This window comes from Ogataea philodendri (genome assembly GCF_020536065.1).
Source record: "Ogataea philodendri strain CBS6075 chromosome Unknown scaffold4, whole genome shotgun sequence".
Taxonomy (NCBI): Eukaryota; Fungi; Ascomycota; class Pichiomycetes; order Pichiales; family Pichiaceae; genus Ogataea; species Ogataea philodendri.
Window position 1 is genome coordinate 140,811 of NW_025763821.1, and position 17,301 is coordinate 158,111.

General features: G+C 50.9%; 12 protein-coding genes across 12 annotated transcripts; 7 read left to right on the plus strand and 5 right to left on the minus strand.

Annotated features, from left to right (window-relative positions):
• Positions 1–45: 45 nt before the first annotated feature.
• On the plus strand, positions 46–2,541 carry OGAPHI_001007 (uncharacterized protein; the record flags this gene model as incomplete). Its single annotated transcript, XM_046201722.1, has 1 exon — positions 46–2,541. The coding sequence occupies one exon, from the start codon at positions 46–48 to the stop codon at positions 2,539–2,541; it is 2,496 nt and encodes an 831-aa protein (XP_046063917.1).
• OGAPHI_001008 (uncharacterized protein) lies at positions 1,278–4,997 on the minus strand (the record flags this gene model as incomplete). The annotated part of the gene is made up of 8 exons (XM_046201724.1): positions 1,278–1,423; positions 1,521–1,912; positions 2,008–2,194; positions 2,286–2,590; positions 2,716–2,962; positions 3,057–3,767; positions 3,879–4,514; positions 4,643–4,997. The coding sequence occupies 8 exons, from the start codon at positions 4,995–4,997 to the stop codon at positions 1,278–1,280; spliced, it is 2,979 nt and encodes a 992-aa protein (XP_046063918.1).
• Positions 2,728–4,212, plus strand: OGAPHI_001009 (uncharacterized protein; the record flags this gene model as incomplete). The annotated part of the gene is made up of 1 exon (XM_046201725.1): positions 2,728–4,212. The coding sequence occupies one exon, from the start codon at positions 2,728–2,730 to the stop codon at positions 4,210–4,212; it is 1,485 nt and encodes a 494-aa protein (XP_046063919.1).
• Positions 4,998–5,071: 74 nt separating the features above from the next.
• On the minus strand, positions 5,072–6,691 carry OGAPHI_001010 (uncharacterized protein; the record flags this gene model as incomplete). Its single annotated transcript, XM_046201726.1, has 1 exon — positions 5,072–6,691. One exon carries the CDS (start codon positions 6,689–6,691, stop codon positions 5,072–5,074), a length of 1,620 nt encoding a protein of 539 aa, XP_046063920.1.
• A 338-nt stretch (positions 6,692–7,029) lies between these two features.
• On the minus strand, positions 7,030–8,778 carry OGAPHI_001011 (uncharacterized protein; the record flags this gene model as incomplete). The annotated part of the gene is made up of 1 exon (XM_046201727.1): positions 7,030–8,778. The coding sequence occupies one exon, from the start codon at positions 8,776–8,778 to the stop codon at positions 7,030–7,032; it is 1,749 nt and encodes a 582-aa protein (XP_046063921.1).
• Positions 7,745–7,984, plus strand: OGAPHI_001012 (uncharacterized protein; the record flags this gene model as incomplete). Its single annotated transcript, XM_046201728.1, has 1 exon — positions 7,745–7,984. One exon carries the CDS (start codon positions 7,745–7,747, stop codon positions 7,982–7,984), a length of 240 nt encoding a protein of 79 aa, XP_046063922.1.
• Positions 8,779–9,008: 230 nt separating the features above from the next.
• On the plus strand, positions 9,009–10,502 carry OGAPHI_001013 (uncharacterized protein; the record flags this gene model as incomplete). The annotated part of the gene is made up of 1 exon (XM_046201729.1): positions 9,009–10,502. The coding sequence occupies one exon, from the start codon at positions 9,009–9,011 to the stop codon at positions 10,500–10,502; it is 1,494 nt and encodes a 497-aa protein (XP_046063923.1).
• Positions 10,503–10,912: 410 nt separating this feature from the next.
• Positions 10,913–13,372, plus strand: OGAPHI_001014 (uncharacterized protein; the record flags this gene model as incomplete). Its single annotated transcript, XM_046201730.1, has 1 exon — positions 10,913–13,372. The coding sequence occupies one exon, from the start codon at positions 10,913–10,915 to the stop codon at positions 13,370–13,372; it is 2,460 nt and encodes an 819-aa protein (XP_046063924.1).
• Positions 11,753–13,254, minus strand: OGAPHI_001015 (uncharacterized protein; the record flags this gene model as incomplete). The annotated part of the gene is made up of 3 exons (XM_046201731.1): positions 11,753–12,612; positions 12,702–12,766; positions 12,851–13,254. The coding sequence occupies 3 exons, from the start codon at positions 13,252–13,254 to the stop codon at positions 11,753–11,755; spliced, it is 1,329 nt and encodes a 442-aa protein (XP_046063925.1).
• A 33-nt stretch (positions 13,373–13,405) lies between the features above and the next one.
• On the minus strand, positions 13,406–16,363 carry OGAPHI_001016 (uncharacterized protein; the record flags this gene model as incomplete). The annotated part of the gene is made up of 1 exon (XM_046201732.1): positions 13,406–16,363. One exon carries the CDS (start codon positions 16,361–16,363, stop codon positions 13,406–13,408), a length of 2,958 nt encoding a protein of 985 aa, XP_046063926.1.
• On the plus strand, positions 16,023–16,439 carry OGAPHI_001017 (uncharacterized protein; the record flags this gene model as incomplete). Its single annotated transcript, XM_046201733.1, has 1 exon — positions 16,023–16,439. One exon carries the CDS (start codon positions 16,023–16,025, stop codon positions 16,437–16,439), a length of 417 nt encoding a protein of 138 aa, XP_046063927.1.
• A 281-nt stretch (positions 16,440–16,720) lies between these two features.
• Positions 16,721–17,296, plus strand: OGAPHI_001018 (uncharacterized protein; the record flags this gene model as incomplete). The annotated part of the gene is made up of 1 exon (XM_046201735.1): positions 16,721–17,296. The coding sequence occupies one exon, from the start codon at positions 16,721–16,723 to the stop codon at positions 17,294–17,296; it is 576 nt and encodes a 191-aa protein (XP_046063928.1).
• Positions 17,297–17,301: the final 5 nt, after the last annotated feature.

The window sequence follows — 17,301 nt, forward strand, 5'->3', positions numbered from 1 at the left end:
TTGTCGGAAACGACCCTATCCGTCGCGACGATTTTTCGGAATAAAATGGCAACAAACTTTTCTGTAATGACTGAACAAGTGGTTTATTCCTCGACTCTCCTGTTCGGCAAGTCGCCGCAGGAGTCTATGGAGGCTGTTAAGTTGCGTCAAGTGCAGCTGAAGACTATCAATCACGAATTGGCCGAATGGCTCACCGCGTACGGCCGTTTGAAGCTCCAGTACGTGGACCAGCTCAAAGCGCTCCTCAAAAAGGGTGACACCTTATTGTCGGGAGAGGCCAACCCAAAGCTCCATAACAGCACCATTGACTCCTTGGGATTGGCTGCTCCGATGTGGAATAGCGTTTTGAACACTATTCACAAGGAGGCTGAGATGTTTGATACTAGCACCAGAAAGATGGGTAGAGACATGATTGCCCCATTGAAGGTGTTTGGTCGTCAAAACGACTCGAATCTGATTGAGATGGACGACTTGATTTCCCTCGCGGCTTCCATTTCCGGTCAAGATTCCAGCGGAAACGCAAGCACCCTAAGAACTGAGTGGAGCGAGCGTGCTCCGTATTTTTTCGAAATATTCGAGCAATACGACTACAACAGACTTGTTCTGCTCAAGGACGTGTTCTCCAACTACCAAGCAGATGTCAGCGATGTGCTGACTGCTTTCAAAAAAGTCAACGAAACCGGTCTGGAGCACACCTTGAGTTTCAGTCCTACAGATGAAATTCAACGTTTTTGCGACGCGGCAGCAGCAAAGTCTTTGCCAATTGAGCTCACCAAACAGGCTGCTCCGGTGAAAAAGGCCCAGGAGTCCGAGTTCACCAATACTCCAAAACCTTCTCACCGCAAATCGCGGATTTTAAGCCTGGCAAGCTCGAAAACCGAGCCGGCCTCTCCAACGAAATCCAGACAGCCTTCGGTGTCGTCTGTTTCGCCGGAGAAAAAACCAAAAGAGAAACATCGGTTGAGATCTAGATTCGGCACTATGTTGCGTGGTGGCAGAAAGAAGAAGAGTGACCTTGGTAGCAGCACCATTGCCGAAAGTGAAACTTCTTCGGTCATCAGCTCCCCAAGTAATGCGGCTACCGCTGCCATTGGTGCCAGTCAATCCAGCATTGCTGAACGGTCGGCTCCACAGCACGCTCCTGTTCCCGAGCCAGTTGCCGAGCCTGCTCAGCCTGTTCCTCCAGCACAAACACAGCCAGTCTCAAAACAAGTTCCTCAACAGAATGCTGAATCTGAACCAGCACGCGCTCCAACTGCCACTCCTATTGCTAACGGTTATCCAACAATGCAACCAACAAAGCGGTCCAACTCAGTTGCTAGTGAACTGACCACTAACTCGTCTATCCAGCCATCGTACCGCGGTTCGACCAGCTCGTTTGCGTTCCCATCTTCGGGAACAGCTCCGACCACTGCTCCAGAACCTGTACAAAAGAGCGTTGTTGCTCCGGCTCCAGTCGCAGCCCCTGAGCATACTTCCGAGCCAGCTCCTCCTCCTGTTCCTTCTTCAAGAAAACACACTGTTCCAGAACCTGGTTCCGGTCCAAGACTTCCTCACGGATCCGCACCTGCTCCGCCTCAGCAGCGCAGAATCAGCACTCTTGGTAGCACTTTGGAACAAGCTCAGATTGCGCCAAATGCCACCGGCTCCACCCTGCTTTCTAAAACTAATACAGGCAATGGCGGACTCTCTAGTGGCCAGATTCACCATCCGAGCCTGACACAACCTGGTTTGAATGCCTCGGTGGTGGAAATATACAACGCTTCCTTTAAGGACGGTCAATTGACCAGATCCAATGTGATTGGAGAAGTGGCTTTCAGTTACATTCTGGACGAAAACACCAAAAAGATCCCGGCCAAGATCGAACTGAACTTGACGTCTGCTGGTCCTCTGCCTAACTTCATGGCAAACCCTGTTTTCATCCAACAAAGCCAAGAACAGCCTAATCTATTCACTATTCTGGATCCATCGCAGATTCACTTGCGTACGGTGGGTGGACTCAAATACATGCTTAACAGCTCCAAGCCGCCGATTATTGTCCAACCAATTTGGAAGCACGAACCAAACCAGTCTACTGTGATCATCTCGGTCAAGCCTGCCGACGAGTTGCTGCCGTTGCTGGCTTCGAACTCGCTGGAACTGTCGAACCTGATGGTGTCTGTGTCCATCACCGGCGCACACTCGTCGTCTGCAGCTACCAAGCCCGCAGGATCGTTCAACAGAGAAAAAAATAGAGTCACGTGGAACCTCACAGGAACACCGTTTGTTTTCTCGGCGTCTCATACAGAGGAGCGTCTTGTCGCGCGGTTTGTGACCAGCGGATTGGCCAAAGAGGCAGACGCCGGAATCCAGCTGAGATTCACCATAAATAGTGCGAGCGGGGCAGAACTGGTGTCGCACGTCAACACCAACCTCAACATCGAGGCGCTTGTCGACACCGTTGAGGACCCCTTCAGCTCCACCGACAACGTCGGGGACGAGTGGCGCCCTGTTGCCACCTTGCAAACCATCATCGCGGGCAGTTACTCTGGGCACGTGTAAGGTGGTGTACGGATGTTTGTAGTTTACCAGGAACACGATTTTTTTTATTCTGGTCTGTGTTATTTTTTGGGAGTAAGGGTCGTGCACCTCGCGCGGGAGGTGTAAGTCAACAACTCATCATATAAACAAACTCGAATATTCTTTCTTTGGCAGCAAAGCAATCGTATTTCTTACAAATTTGCAGAGATGAGCAAACACGCCAAATCCCAGAGCACGTACGCTTTTGAGAACACCAGCACCAGCGTCGCGGCATCGCAAATGAGAAACTCTCTCAATAAGATGATCGATGGCGTGGAAGATCCCGAGGCCAAGGCAAAGTTTGAAGTCGAAATGGACTCTTTTTTTGCTTTGTTCAGACGGTACCTTACTGACAAGGCGTCTGGTACCACGCTGGACTGGAACCAGATCCGTTCTCCGACCCCTGACGAAGTTGTTGCCTACTCCACTTTGCAAAACGCAAACAATAGCAATCTATCCAAATTGGCGGTTTTGAAGTTGAACGGTGGTCTGGGTACTTCTATGGGATGTGTTGGTCCTAAGTCCGTCATTGAGGTCAGAGACGGCCAGTCGTTCCTTGATCTTTCTGTTCGTCAGATCGAACACCTCAACACCACCTACGACACCGATGTCCCACTTCTTTTGATGAACTCGTTCAACACCAACGACGACACACAGGTCATTGTGAGAAAGTACCAGGGCCACCGTATTCGGATCAGAACTTTCAACCAGTCCAGGTACCCAAGAGTGTTCAAGGACTCGTTGCTCCCTGTTCCACAATCTTACGACGACAAGCTCGATGCTTGGTACCCACCTGGACACGGTGACTTGTTCGAGTCGCTTGTTTCCTCGGGAGAGCTGGACGTTCTGCTTGAGCAGGGTAAGGAGATCTTGTTTGTTTCCAACGGAGACAACTTGGGTGCCACCGTCGACACCAAGATCCTCAACCACATGCTTGAAACAGGAGCAGAATACATTATGGAGCTGACCGACAAGACCAGAGCCGACGTTAAGGGAGGTACTTTGATCAACTACAACGGACAAGTGAGACTGTTGGAGATCGCTCAGGTTCCAAAGGACCACACCGAGGAGTTCAAGTCGATCAAGAAGTTCACCAACTTCAACACCAACAACTTGTGGATCAACCTGCCAGCCATCAAGCGTCTGGTCGAGGCCAACGCATTGCAAATGGAGATCATTCCAAACTCCAAGAGTATCAGCGTTGGAAACTCAGAGATGGGTGTTTTGCAGCTCGAGACTGCTGTTGGTGCCGCTATTAGACATTTCAAGAACGCCCACGGTGTTGTTGTGCCAAGATCGAGATTCCTGCCTGTGAAGACCTCGTCGGACCTGATGTTGGTGAAGAGCGACCTGTTTAACCTGCAACACGGCGCTTTGAACCTCGACAGTGCCCGTTTTGGCGGCGCCCCACTCATCAAGCTCGGCTCCCACTTCAAGAAAGTGTCCAACTTCCAGCAGCGAATCCCTCACATGCCAAGAATCCTCGAACTGGACCACCTTACGGTTACCGGTAACGTTTATTTCGGCAAGGGCGTGCAGCTGAAGGGTACGGTTATTATTGTTTGCTCCGAGGGTCAAAGGATCGACATCCCCAACGGCTCCATTCTCGAGAACGTTGTGGTGACCGGAAACTTGACCATTCTGGAACACTAAATACGGAATCATTAATAGTCTATCATCATATTCTAACGGTCGTTGTTGTAGTTCTTTTCGAATTGGCGCATCTCTTTTCCGAACCTCTTCTTCCGTTTCCGCTCCATCACCTTCTCCCGTTGTCTTCCCTTCATGTTGCTGAACCGGGCAACCTGCACCAGTTTCCGTTTGTCGCTCCGTTTCACAAAGTCGTATCCGGTCTGCTTCTTGTAGTCCTTCACCACCTGTTTCTCCATGTCTCTGTTCTTCAACGCGTCCAGTCTCGACTTGGTGCTCTTGGCTATGTATTCCAGGTCCTGAATCTCCTTATCTCCCAGCTTAGTCCGACTCTTTTTGTCTTTCAGCACCTTTTGCACCTCCGCAAGCTCTTTTTCTCTGTAATCGTCCAGAAACTTGTAGTTTCGCCGCACCTCGCTGTCGTTCACCTTACCGAACGCAGAATCAAACCGGATATCGTGGTGCTTGCTGCTAGCGTACTTTGTTCCCTCCAACAACCCGGGGATTTCGCGCACTTTCGACACGGGCTTCTTCGAGGACGCCTCCTTTGGGGCGTGCTTGCTCTTCTTCTTGCGAGCAACGTCTCTTGTGCGTTCTGGCTCGAAAAACTCGCCCTCGGACTGGTCGTCCGAGCTGTGCTCCTGATCTTCTTGGGCAATCCGCTTCTTGGCTGCAGAAAGAGCCTCAAACGAAATAGACGCCAACGACGAAGTCGAAGAGTCCGTCGAATAGCCGTCCTCGTCGTCGCTGTCCAAATCACGCCGTGAAAACTGAGGACGTCTTGACATACTAAAATTAAAGAATTTTTTCTTTATTGTTAGAAAAAAAATATTTAAACACGGCTGTGCAACCCCCACCCCAGCTACTTATTGAGCGAGTAGTACTTGTAGATGCCGCGCTCGGTAAACTCTGCCGGGAAAGCAAGCTGCTTGTCCTGGAAAAGCCCACGGCTGCTGCTGATCTTACGCGAGGCGTACTTCAAGAACCCGGGCCGCTCAATCTTCTGCATGATCTTCTGGCCTGTCTTGATGTCAAAGTAAACAAGGTTGTTGTTGAAGTTTAGAGACTGGCCATCCAGCTCCTTCTTCAGCTGCTCCTCGTTCAGCTTGAACACCCACGCGCGTCTGCCCTGGCTGTTGTCGTTGTAACTCTTCCAGATCTCAATGGTGTTGTCGCCGTAAACTCTCAGCTTGCCTGAGGTTTCGTCGAGCAGGTCCACCACCTTGTAGGCCACCTCGATGGCCTCGAGCTTCGGAGCGCATGTGAGCAGCTTCGGGTTCTCCAGAGTCCACCGGGTGATGTACTTGTTCCCGGTCAAATCAAGGAACCGGAGGTTCGGCATCTGGGGTAGCACAAGGATCAGGTCGTCGATCGAGATCTGCGAATGAGCAATCACCAGGCTCTCGAGCATCGGGAACCGCTCCGAGATCAGCATCAGGTGCTGCGGCTCAACGTCGATTCCAGCAAGGTTCAAGTAGCGAAGATCAGAGGCATTGACGTTCTCGAGCAAAAATTTGAGTGTGTAATTATTAAACGGGGATGCTATTGTTGTGTCAACTTGCAAATTAAGCCACAGCAGAGAATCCTGGCTGACGGCGGGGTGTTTTGTTAAAAACTCAATCAGGTGCCGCGCGGCACCTAACCGAGAGCACCGTGCAAGTGAAAGATGGGTGAGTCTTGTAGAGTCCTGGAGACTTTTGTCAAGATCCGGAATGCTAATGCTAGTATGACTAAGATCGAGTCGTTCCAATGCTGTGAGGTTTTGTAGAATGGTGGTAAATGCTTTGTTCGAAAGGTCGGTGCATTCGTGGAAAGAGAGGTTTTTGATGTTGCTGTTGCCGGCAATTTCCAGGTCCTGGAAACTCTGGGAGAACCGGACCCCGCTGGACCCGCAGAAATCAATGCTTTGTAGTTTCGGCAGCTTGTTAAACAAGTAGTCCACGATCGAGTGGTCGATGTCGCCCTCGATGCTCTCGCTGGCCAGAAACTCGGTCAAGTTCGGTGCGTACTGTAGACACTCCAGAATGGTCTTGTGGGTCACCATCTGGATTTCCTGCATCATCTGGCCAGTTCTTCCCAGCCCAACCGATGTGAACTCGGAAAAGTCCAAGTGCTGGACATAACAGCCCAATAGATTGTTCTTTTGAAGGTCTTTCAGGAACCGGTCGAAAAATGTGGATCTTGTAAAATTGCCGTACCGGAAAACATACTTGAGACTCAGAAGATAGAAAGCGCTGTTCACCAAGCTGATCGACTTGCAAAAGTCCTTGATGTTCGAGTTCAACGAGTAGATGTTGTCCGGATCGTTGTAATAAACGTACCCAATTATCTTGTCCAATAACTCATAAGGAAACGGCGAAAGCTGGTCAAACCGATCAAGTTTCTGTTGCTGCACCAGAAAGAACTCGTTTGGTGTGCTGTTGGGCTCTGAAACTCCGTCAAATATAAACTCTTGCGCAGAGTTGAGTTCGAGTGTGGTCATAAAGGGGAGAAAGTTTTTTTCGTGGGGGGTACTCTCTTTTTATATTCACAGTTAAAGCAAAGACACAATACACTGGAGAAAACTCCAAAGTCCTACATAGTCTACACATTAACTTGGGCAGTGTCGGCATTGGACCAATTTAGCCGCTCAAACCCCCACCGGGGGCCCTTGTTGTTTACTCCGATAAGTCACGGGATCTTGTTTTAGTGTGCACAGCCCGGCGCCATTGGGGTCCTGGAAAAAAAAATTAAATAATTTGCTTTTCTTTTTTTCTTTTTAGCGTTGGCTCTTGACAGAACACCCGTGCACCGTGTAGCCAACATTCATGCCACTGCGGTTTAGTGGTTGCCGGCCAGCCAGAGAAGGTGCGGTTTGAGTGAGTCTGTACAGTACTTGGCCACCGTTTCTTTGTACTTGCGGTCTGGTGGGAAGTGTTTGTCCAGGTACGAGCAGTGCAGCTCGGAGTAGCAGATGTAATCCACCATGATCCGCCAAAGAGTCACCTCCAAGTCCGATCTGAACCGCTCGTTGTCGCCAAACATGCGGATCCGATCGCCGTTCTCCTTCACGATGAAGGAGTCCTTGATTAGCTCGATCGGAAGCAGTCTTGGGTAGTTGACCTTGAAAAACAAGGCCGACTTTCTTTCTGGAGAGTCCGAGAGGTACTTTGCCAGCTCTTCTTCGGTAAGTTTATCAGGGTTTGTTTCGTACTTCTCTTTGAACGAGTTGAGCGAGTAGAAGTCCACCGTTGGGTCGAATTGCAACATGCCCACTCCGCGGAAATCATCGTTGTACCAGAACCCGTTGGCCTCGGTGGGGGTTCTTGTTTGATAGTATGGGGTTTTCAGTGCTGTAGCTGCTGCTGCGAAGGTTTCCTTTTCGCCAGCCGAGTTGGACTGGGTCAGCAGCGGGTAGTAGTACCCGTCTCCGTAGAGATTGTAGTAGAGTGCCAACAATAGTGTTTTCCAGTGTGTCTTTTTATTGATCATCATCTCACCGCTGTCGTTGGACATGTCTGGAATGGCGCCACGACGGTCGTGCAATGGGTACTGAATGTCTGCTTTGGACGACGAGACCTGTTTCGACTCCGGCAGGTCTAAAATTCCGTCTCGGACCAGAGTCTTGTCGACAGAGCAGTCGGTCGCCAAGTACCAGAACGGCGACGTTTTTCTTTTCCAGAAATCGGGCCACAGAACCATGCCGTACGTGTTGAACGGCTCGGAGGCAAAGATGGACTCGTCCAGTGACTTGATCAGCAACGTCTCACTCTCCAGCAACAGAACGTTCTGGTAGTTTGAGGTCAACAGAGCAAGTGACCGGTACATGTGGTAGTTCACGCCGAAGTCGGCGAAAAACAGCTCCTCCTCATCCTGTTGGGTTATTCCCAGCTGCTCGGTCATCACCACGCACTTGGCGTTCAATTGCGGCAGATAGATATCGCAAATTTCACGGTCTTTGAGATAATCAGCTTTACGCGGAAGCATCACCTCCACCGGCAACGAACCGCCCATTCTGCGGAACATTCTCGTACATAACAGAGCGAGCCACGAGTAGTCTCCCCCACCCAAAATGATCACTCCGTTGCCATTGAACCGCAAAACGTCGTCATACTCCGGCATTTGCTTAAGGAAACTAGCGTGTGCGCTCTTCACCCCACTCACGAAATCGTGCGGGAACTTACCGATCTTGCCCAGAGTGATCGACGTGAACGGATCCTGCGTATCGTGTGCGGCCTGGTCAAACTCAAAGTTGTCCAGCTTCACTGGAGGTCTATTTTGTTCCATGATCTTGAAGATCTGCCGGTACAAGTTGGTTTTGGCCGCCTTGCGGTCTTGCAACTCCTCCTGCGGGTTCCTGTTGCCCGCCTTGCCGCCCTTGTCCTGTTTGCCCGATAAAAACGGGTTCAAAAACGAGGTGTAGTTCGATGGTATTATGTTTTGCTGGATCTGACTTGACGAAGAGGTGTACAGAAACCCAAACAGAGCAACCAGCCCGACCGCCAGTATCACCACCCGTGCCGGGTAATGGTGCCAGTACGCGATCGCGCGGTTTCTGTAGTACCTGTAGTGTTTAGTTCCAGGGCCCATGAAACGATGCTTTTTTTTTGGGGAACGAGACGCGATTTTTTTTTGTTCTCTCGTTCGCTTAACAAAATGGCAGGGACTTTCGTGGGAAGCACAGCTGGTGCACGGGTGTGTGGGCATGGCACTGGTTTTCTCTCTACATCCCACGTCGCATCCCGCACAACCGATAAAAAGGCCTCCGTCATGAGCAAAACGTATATATACAAGGCATCTGCGGTCCAAATGTGGCAGGCATGTTTGCAAGAACACTGAAAGGAATACGGGCCGCGCTATGGCCGTTGGCGCTGCATTTCTGGTACAAGTACGTGCTTGTGGCCGTGGGATCGGTGCTTGTTCTTTTACTACTGTACGGCATTAACGAAGTGATCAAGAAAACCACAATCAATTTCCCCGCCTCTGTTTGTTTGATGCTGCTAATGTTTGGCGGGCTGAGTTTGAGCTCGTGGCTGTTTGGCGAGGACAAAACCAACATCGTGCTGCGGTACATCGATATCCCGTTTGGGTTTGCGCTTCGCTGGATGAACATCTATTTTACCCCACCGTTTGTGACGCTTGTTCTGTCGGACAAGGTGAGCGTGGCGGAAGCATTCACGATCGCTGCTGTGTTTGTGGTTGGTTATCTTATTGGGTTCGGAATCATCGCGTACTTCACGTGGGGGTTACAGATCTTGCTTGGCACTTACAAGACAGACATGGCGCAGGACGAAGAAACCCAAAGCCAAGAGTCTGACCAAGACTCAAACCAGATAGACAAGATCAAGGAACAGATAGAAGATAAGGAAGGACTAAATAATGAAGATGATCCGCATCGGGTCCCACATGGGGTCCAGACCGAAGAAATCGAATGGGAGGACAAGGTGAAAAGTTTCCTATTACAATGGGTGGATTTCATGGTGTACGGAATTTTATTTTGGGTCGGCGTGGTTGTCTATTACACGACCGGATATGAAATGCCAGTTCAGCTGTCAACAGCGGTTTTACTGTTCCGCGTCTGTATGCTTCAACCGCTCAGATGGCGGCGGTTCCTGCACCCAATCCTAATAAGCTTTTCTGTAAGCTTACTTGTTTTTTACATTTTGAGTGTGATTAAGGGTCAGAATTTTTTCAGCTGCATACGTCACTACAAGACAGGAAGAACGTACCTTCACCTTTTTGACGCTAACCAGTACACTGCTTGGCCCGGAGCTGGAGATTTCTTCATTTCGTTGATGGATATCTCGATTGTTTCTTTATCGCTGGCGATGTACAATTATCGCAAAGATCTGAAACGATACTTTGTGTCGATTGCGCCGCCGATCGTGCTATGTTCATTTATGTCATTTTTCATATATCCACCGGTTTGCTATCATTTAGGCATTTCTGCGTCGCGATCGTTGGGTTTCACTGGCCGATCTGTCACAATGGCTCTTGGAATGCCGCTGGTGATTGCGCTCGATGGGTCTACCCAACTAATGGCTGTCACCACTATTATCAGCGGGATTCTAGGCGTGCTGTGCGGCGACTTTATGCTTTTCAAGATGTTCAGGGTGCGCAAACACGATTTTGTCACCAGAGGGGTTACGTTTGGGGTCAACTGCGGCGCGGTGTCAACGGCATATTTGATCGACATCGATCCGCGCGCGGGCGCCATGAGTTCGTTGGCGTTCACTCTGTTTGGCACCCTGATGATTGTTTTTAGCGCTATTGATCCACTAGTGAGGGTCGTGCAGCGACTTGTTGGGTGGTGAAAGCTGCTGGAAAATTTCCAAAAATGACGTAGTGTCGCCCACACACACCCCATAAGCCTCCCCTCCAATTCCGATTCCGGACGGGGGGTTTCGAAAATGTGTGGGTGGGAAAATCTTTTATAAAAATTAATATAGTGTGCATCCGTTTGCCCATTTAAACGCGATTGTCTTATTGTCTGTGGGGGGGCAATACTTGGTAGGGGGAAAATACGTCGCAATTCCGACCTCATCCAAGCTTTCTTTTTCAGCCAAAACTATTGGTCACGCACGCATCTTTTTCTGCAATCTATTGTTTCCCCAGAAATTTCGTCTTGAATTGGCGGGGCTGCAGATGACGCATTCAAAACTGTCCCACGTCAATTTATAAAAGCCAATACCCAACCACCTATTACATTCCCGCAATTTGTACCATGTCTCAAGATCGTAAGAATCCTTGGAACCTCATTAAGAACCCGGTCAACGGCCGCACCCGTATTTCGCAGGCCTGCGACCGCTGTCGAAGCCGCAAGATCAAGTGTTCCGGCAAGAGTGACCAGTCACCCCGGTGCACCAACTGCGAGCGCGACGGATTCCAGTGCGTCGTGAGCGACAAGCTCACCAGAAACAGTTTCCCCAAGGGGTACACGAAAAACCTGGAAAAGAAGCTGCTCGAGGTGGAGCTCGACAGAAACAGACTCATGCTGGAGGTGCGGGAACTGCGGGAGTTGCACGGCCTTAAAGGCGAGTCGGCACCCCAGGTCAAGCTCGAAGACTCTCCCGGCGCTTGCTGTGACTCCCTGACAAACCGTCCCGCCGTGGACAGTTCCGGTGCGCTTGTGATCGACCAATACCTTGTGTCCCCTCTCCAGAAGCACATCGACCAGCTCCAGCTCAACCTGTTCAACGGGTACGAGAAACAGTCGTCTGCCATGTCCGAGTCGGAACAGAAGATGCTCGCCAACTACCACATGAACCTCAACCGGTACCTCAACCTGGTGTTGTACAAGCTGGTTTTCCCATTACTGGCCGACAAGTCGGAACACAGTCTCGACCATCTGATCTGGCTTTTTTTCAACGACCTCAACAAACTGATCCCTGTTTTGGACTTCGAGCTATTCTACAACGACTACCTCACGTTCATCAACCACTACACGCCGGAGTCGTCCACGTACGTGGAGAACGGCGAGAGTAAGAAGAAGTACCACGAGTTCTCGCCGAAAGAGCAGGATTTTTTGGTCAAGCTGATTTTGGTGCTCAAGTTTGCCCTGCCGTCACCACGCGCCGCCGCCCAGTCGTCTGTGCTCAACAAACAGTCGCCCAACCAGTTCGAGGAGGCCATCAAGCTCATCAACAACAAAAACCTCAGTTTCCTGTTCCGCAACATCAACTTTGTCGTGGACCCATCTCTGGACAAGTTCGAGATCGTCCTGCTCATGATGTACCACCTGCTCAAGTTCGAGAACTACCACATCAAAAAGGACCAGCAGCCGCCCGTGCCGCTGCTCAGAGACATCCTGAACGTGTGTGTGTTTCTCAGTAGAGTCTTCTCGCTCAACACCGACTCGGACCAGCTCAGCTTCGAGCCCGAGCTCGCCCAAACACAGAAAATCCACAGACTCAGACTCTACTGGAGCCTGCACTCGCTCACCAAGCTGTTTGAGATCTTCTTCAACATCCAGGTCAGAAAAGACCTGCGCAGCCCACGACCACTGGAAAGCGTTCAGCTGGCCTCCAAGGACCTCGACATCACCATCAAGCTCGTTCAGCTGCTCGATATTGTTCCATACAACTTCATGAGCCTGTCCGAGGCCGACCTGCTTGCGCTGGACGCCCAGCTCGACTCCTGGAACGACCTCGAGTCGATCGTGTGCAAGGAGAACAAAACAGCCGTCGACAAGCTCAAGTCGTACTACCACTACTTCAAGCTCAACCTGTACCTGCGCACCAGCCACTCGCAGTTGCCGGCCCTGTGCGCGGAGATCGTGCAGCTGGCCGTGGGGCTGGTGGACGGCGACGTGGAGAAGCTCGCCTTGAACAGCTTCAACTTCCACCTCACCACGCTGCTGGCGCTCGCCAAGCTCGAAGCTCCCGAAGACCGTCCCGCCGAGCACGCCAACCTGTGCGCGCTGTACTCGCAGCTCGCCACAGAAAAGCTGTGCGACCCTGTCGTGGAGCAGCTCGTGAAGCACGTGACCCACCCGCTCGACGCGGAGGACCTACACTCGTTCACATACTCGTTGGCTCCGTCGTCATTGTTCAAGCGCAAGGAGCCCGAGCTGTTTGACCTGGCTGCGTTCGAGTCCCCGGCAGAGTACCGCTCGCTCGCCCCGGCCACCGATCCGGCCGTGGAAAGAGCCTCCAAGCGTCACCGGCACAGAGCCTCGGGCTCGCCTCCGTCGCCGTCCTCGAGCGTGTTCTCGTCCATCTCGCGCGCGTCGTCCATCTCGTCCAACCGGCTCTCGATCGGCTCCGTGGACGCTCCGTCGTGCTTGTTTGCATCTGCCTCCGCTGCTGGGCCTACCCAAAAGGAGCGCAGCGCGCTATACGAGACGTACAGCCAGTCCGTCACAGGCAACCTGAACAACGGGCTGCGGCGGCTGCGCAACAACGAGGGCCGTGGCCGGTCGCGGTCGATGGCCGAGTCGTTTGTCAAGCCCGAGTCGCTGATCCTCAACGACTTCAAAGTCAGTCTCAACGACCAGCTTCTGGGCCAGGATAGCTCCGAAATGGAGCAGACAGAAGACCTGGACCAGCTCACCAACCTCGAGACCATGGACCTGTTTGCGCCTGCTCTTGACGAGCCCCGCAAACGCGCTGCCTCGTTCAGAGACGACGACGACCTCAACAAGCTCAAGGAAAAAGTGCTCACCATGAAGTACACCTCTACTTGAGGCTGGCCCCGATATATATTATATTCTATTGATTTAAAGCATAACCATCTCATTCACCTTCTCCTCGCCCCCGCCGCGGCGCAGGTCCCACTTGCTCTTGGCAATCACCAGTTTCCGCAGCAAAAAGTGCACCAGGAACGAGAAAGAGCCCACGAACCGGAACAGTGCAAACACAAACACACTCCACAGGATCACAGCCAGGTACTTGTTGTTCTTGATCGAGTCAGGCTTGTAGATCTGCGTGATGGTCATCACAAGAATCACGTTCGCAATCGTCCAGATCAGCACCACCCGCGACCGAACGTCTCTGTAGTAATCTTCGGAGTTGATCTTGAGTTTTGGAATTCCTCCGTCTCTCATACTCAACGGCGTCTTTCTTCTTTCCTTCAGCTGGTACAGGTTCTCTGCGTACATCGAGTCGATGTCTCTCTGGTCTCCCACGATATCCAGCTTGATCACCTCCTGGCCCTCCTCGTTGGTCACCACGGTGGCAGCTCCCAGACTCGACACCGGCTGGTTCTCTCCCTTCGTTCCCCAAGTCACGTCGTGCGTGTTGCAGAACGCGTAAATCTGGAGCAGACAGGTGTAAGCCGGCAGCATCAAAAAGTACTGCACCGACGACGAAAGCAGGTGCCATGGGTCCAAGTACAAAATGGACATCAACGCATACAGTCCGTACGTGGATGCCAAACTGACACAGATGGATGCAAAACTCAATCCGCCAGCATCACCGGCAGAGTTGTCCTGAATCATCAACACCAGGAAGTAGAACCCAGAAATAATGGCGTACGCTCCGCAAATCGTGAGCAGAATCACAGCAACAAGGAACAGTTTCGGAGCTCCCTGTGGTCTGTTACCCATGGAAATCACAAGCATTCCCAACAGAGTACACAAACACAGGTAGTTCATGATCTCAAACAGCACTTTTCCTCCAGTGCCGGCGAGATTGATCAGCGATCCGGCAAGATAGTAGAACGTGAGGTAGAAGTTGGCAATGGCAAAGAAACTGAAAAGCAATGTCAGTGACTGGTAAAGGAACTCGATGTGCAAGAAGAACTTTCTCAACGCAGAGTGATCTGTCCGCCAGATGTCCAAGAACTTGCTCTGCGAGTAAACGGCCGCAAAGAACGCTCCATTCAACCATCTTCTTCTTTGGGAGATGAACTCCGGCAAGGCCTCAGGAACATCTGTTTCTCCCTTGGCGCTCTTGACGTACTTCAAAACCCACTTGGCATCTTTCTTGGCAACAAGCTCCCAGGCCAAAATTCTGTCTTCGGCAAGATACATGTTGGCAGAGAAAATTCCAGCGTCCTCAGACCCTTCAGGCCGTTCTCCCTTGAAGTAGGCATTCAATGGACCTGTTCCATCCTCGTGGTTCTTCAAAGCTGAGTATCTGTACGCAGAAAGAGCACCGGGCAGCACACTGATGTATCCAAAGACAGACTCGCAAGGCTTATCGAGGATATTGGACATCTTGTACTCGAAGTTCTGCGATGCAACCAGCGGGTTGATCAGCTTGCGCCACATCTTACCCTTCATGGCCACAATTTCTCCAGCAGCACCAGCAACGTTCGAGTCGTAGTCAAATGCTTTCCACAGGTTGTAAACGGCGCTCTCGCAAGGACGCGTTCCCACATCGAGCAAAACACACACCCGTGGCTCCAACACGGGACAGATACCGTTGAACAGCCATCTGTGCGAGTTGATCTTCTTAGCGTTCTTCTCTTTCAAGCAGAAAACCAGCTGAACAGGACACAAACCTTTCTCGCTACCACTGAACTTTAAATCTTCGTCAATGGACAACTGGGTCGTGTATTCAAACAAGTGTGCTTGCACCTCCTTCTGGTTGACTAGCGATTTGGAGATACCTTCTTGGTAGATTCCCATGGCAGAGAGGATTTGCAAAACACCAGCAGAGATCTTGTTACGACCATCTGCAACAATCAACACAACCACCTTTTTCCAGGAGTCTTTACCCCAAGTGCTGCTGTTGGTTCTCTTTGACAAATAAGCTATGTTTTTGAACACAGCATGCAATGTTCTGGTCAGAGCAACCTCGTCTTCGTTATACATCGTGATGCAAACAACAATCTCAGTTTCTCTGCCCATTTCGTGCGTTCTCAATGTGAAACCTTCCTCTTCAAACTCGTCTGGACCAGAAGTGACGGCAGAGTACTTCATGTAATCGAACTCGTCCTCTCCTTTCAAAGGGAGGAAGTTGTACAGAGTCGACGGGATCGGGTTGTCCAAGATCAGGTTGCCATTCTTGGACTTGAACGTTTTTTGAGTAGTTCTGTATTTGTTTCTTCTTGGTTGGAAGTCCTTTGGAAGCTCCTCGAACAGCTTACCGTCCAAGCTGGAACCAAAGTCGTATTCCTCGTCGATAGTTTTGGAACCGATTGTGTCACGGTCAAAGAACGAAGGTCCGGATTCCTGTTTGGTGAGCTCGACCATGTTACTGTTCAAGGTCGACTGCGACGACTGCGACGATTCTCTAGACGGGTTGAGGCTTGGAATCGAGTTTTTGAATGGACTGGCATTGGCTGCAGTGTAGGCAGACGCGGAAAACAATGGACGTGGGGTATCAAGGGCACGGTCGCTGCGGTCGCTGCCGAGGGATCTGTTCAGTTCGTCGCTCTTGGAGCTGAAAATGTCATCTGAATCGGAATTTGTGCGGACCAATGCTGGTTTCGATCTGGTTGGAGACTCATGGGTGGTGAAGGCAGCACGAGGAGTTGGCCCGTTTTTCTCTGCTGCAATGATGAACTTGTTGGCAGTACTGCTGCTGAACAGACCGGATTCGCTTCTCTTGAATGAAACGGCCGGGGAGTACTTCAAGGCGGCTTTGGAAGGGGATTCTAACTGGTTAGTTGACGATTTGAGTCCATACTCACGCTTTCTTGGAGAAGAAGCAGGGGTATATATGCTATCTGGCTTCCTTGGCGACTCTGGGAAGTCGTCAAAGGGGTTTCTCTCAAAGTTATGGGACATCTTGTTGGAAGACCTTAAACAACTTCGGATAGAAATGCAAATCTTGAAGATAAACCTGGAAAAGTCAATATTATGATGTTTTCAATTTTCCGCATTAGGAAATCGATAGTAATGGTGCCAAATTTTTCAGGTTCCCGAGTGTGCTCAGGGATCCAGATCCAAAATACCGAGCCCGTCTGGGTTATCTATGAATTTGTGACTCTAACGCGCCTTCTTAACCACAGGCTAAATTTAAATTGTAGCTAGTTTCGGAGTAACCCCTTTGTGAACCTAAAATGGAAATTCAAACATGGCGAAGCAGTCCCCAACTCAAGAAACGTAGCATAAATAGCGATTGAGTGCCCAACTGTTTGGATAATGCTGGTTCCATTAGCACTTGTGAGTTTCTGTATGATGTGTCGTGCTACGACCATCACAACAACGATTTCTCCATCGGATGCGGCCGAAGTGGCTTATAGCATGGATTCGGGTGTGATTGAAGCCTTTCTGGAAGATTTCGGCTCCAGATACCAGGACTATACTGCGTACATGGACTCTGCCAACATGGCATTTCCAGGTACCCTGGTGGAGTTCTATATGGAGGCCCAACAGCAGACCACCGACACTGCCAAGTTGAGCTCTTTGCTTGCAAACGATTTCCCAATGTCTGACTTCAAGACATACATCTCGGCATTCCCATGGTACACCTCTTTGCTTGACCGGGCCGGCGAGTCGACTCTATATGGTACCGAGGACCTGGCTTCCAAGACTGTTGCGTTGGCACAACAGAGCGGTGGTCTTGATCTGAAGGTGTTGCAGGCATCTTCAACCTCAAATGCGGGCTCTGGCTCCAGCAGTCAGGCCGACACAACCGTGTCCACGGCTTCGTCTGCAGGTGCAGCCACTCTTATGATTCCAGGCATTGGACTTCTTCTGCTTGGTGTTTTCATATGATCTAC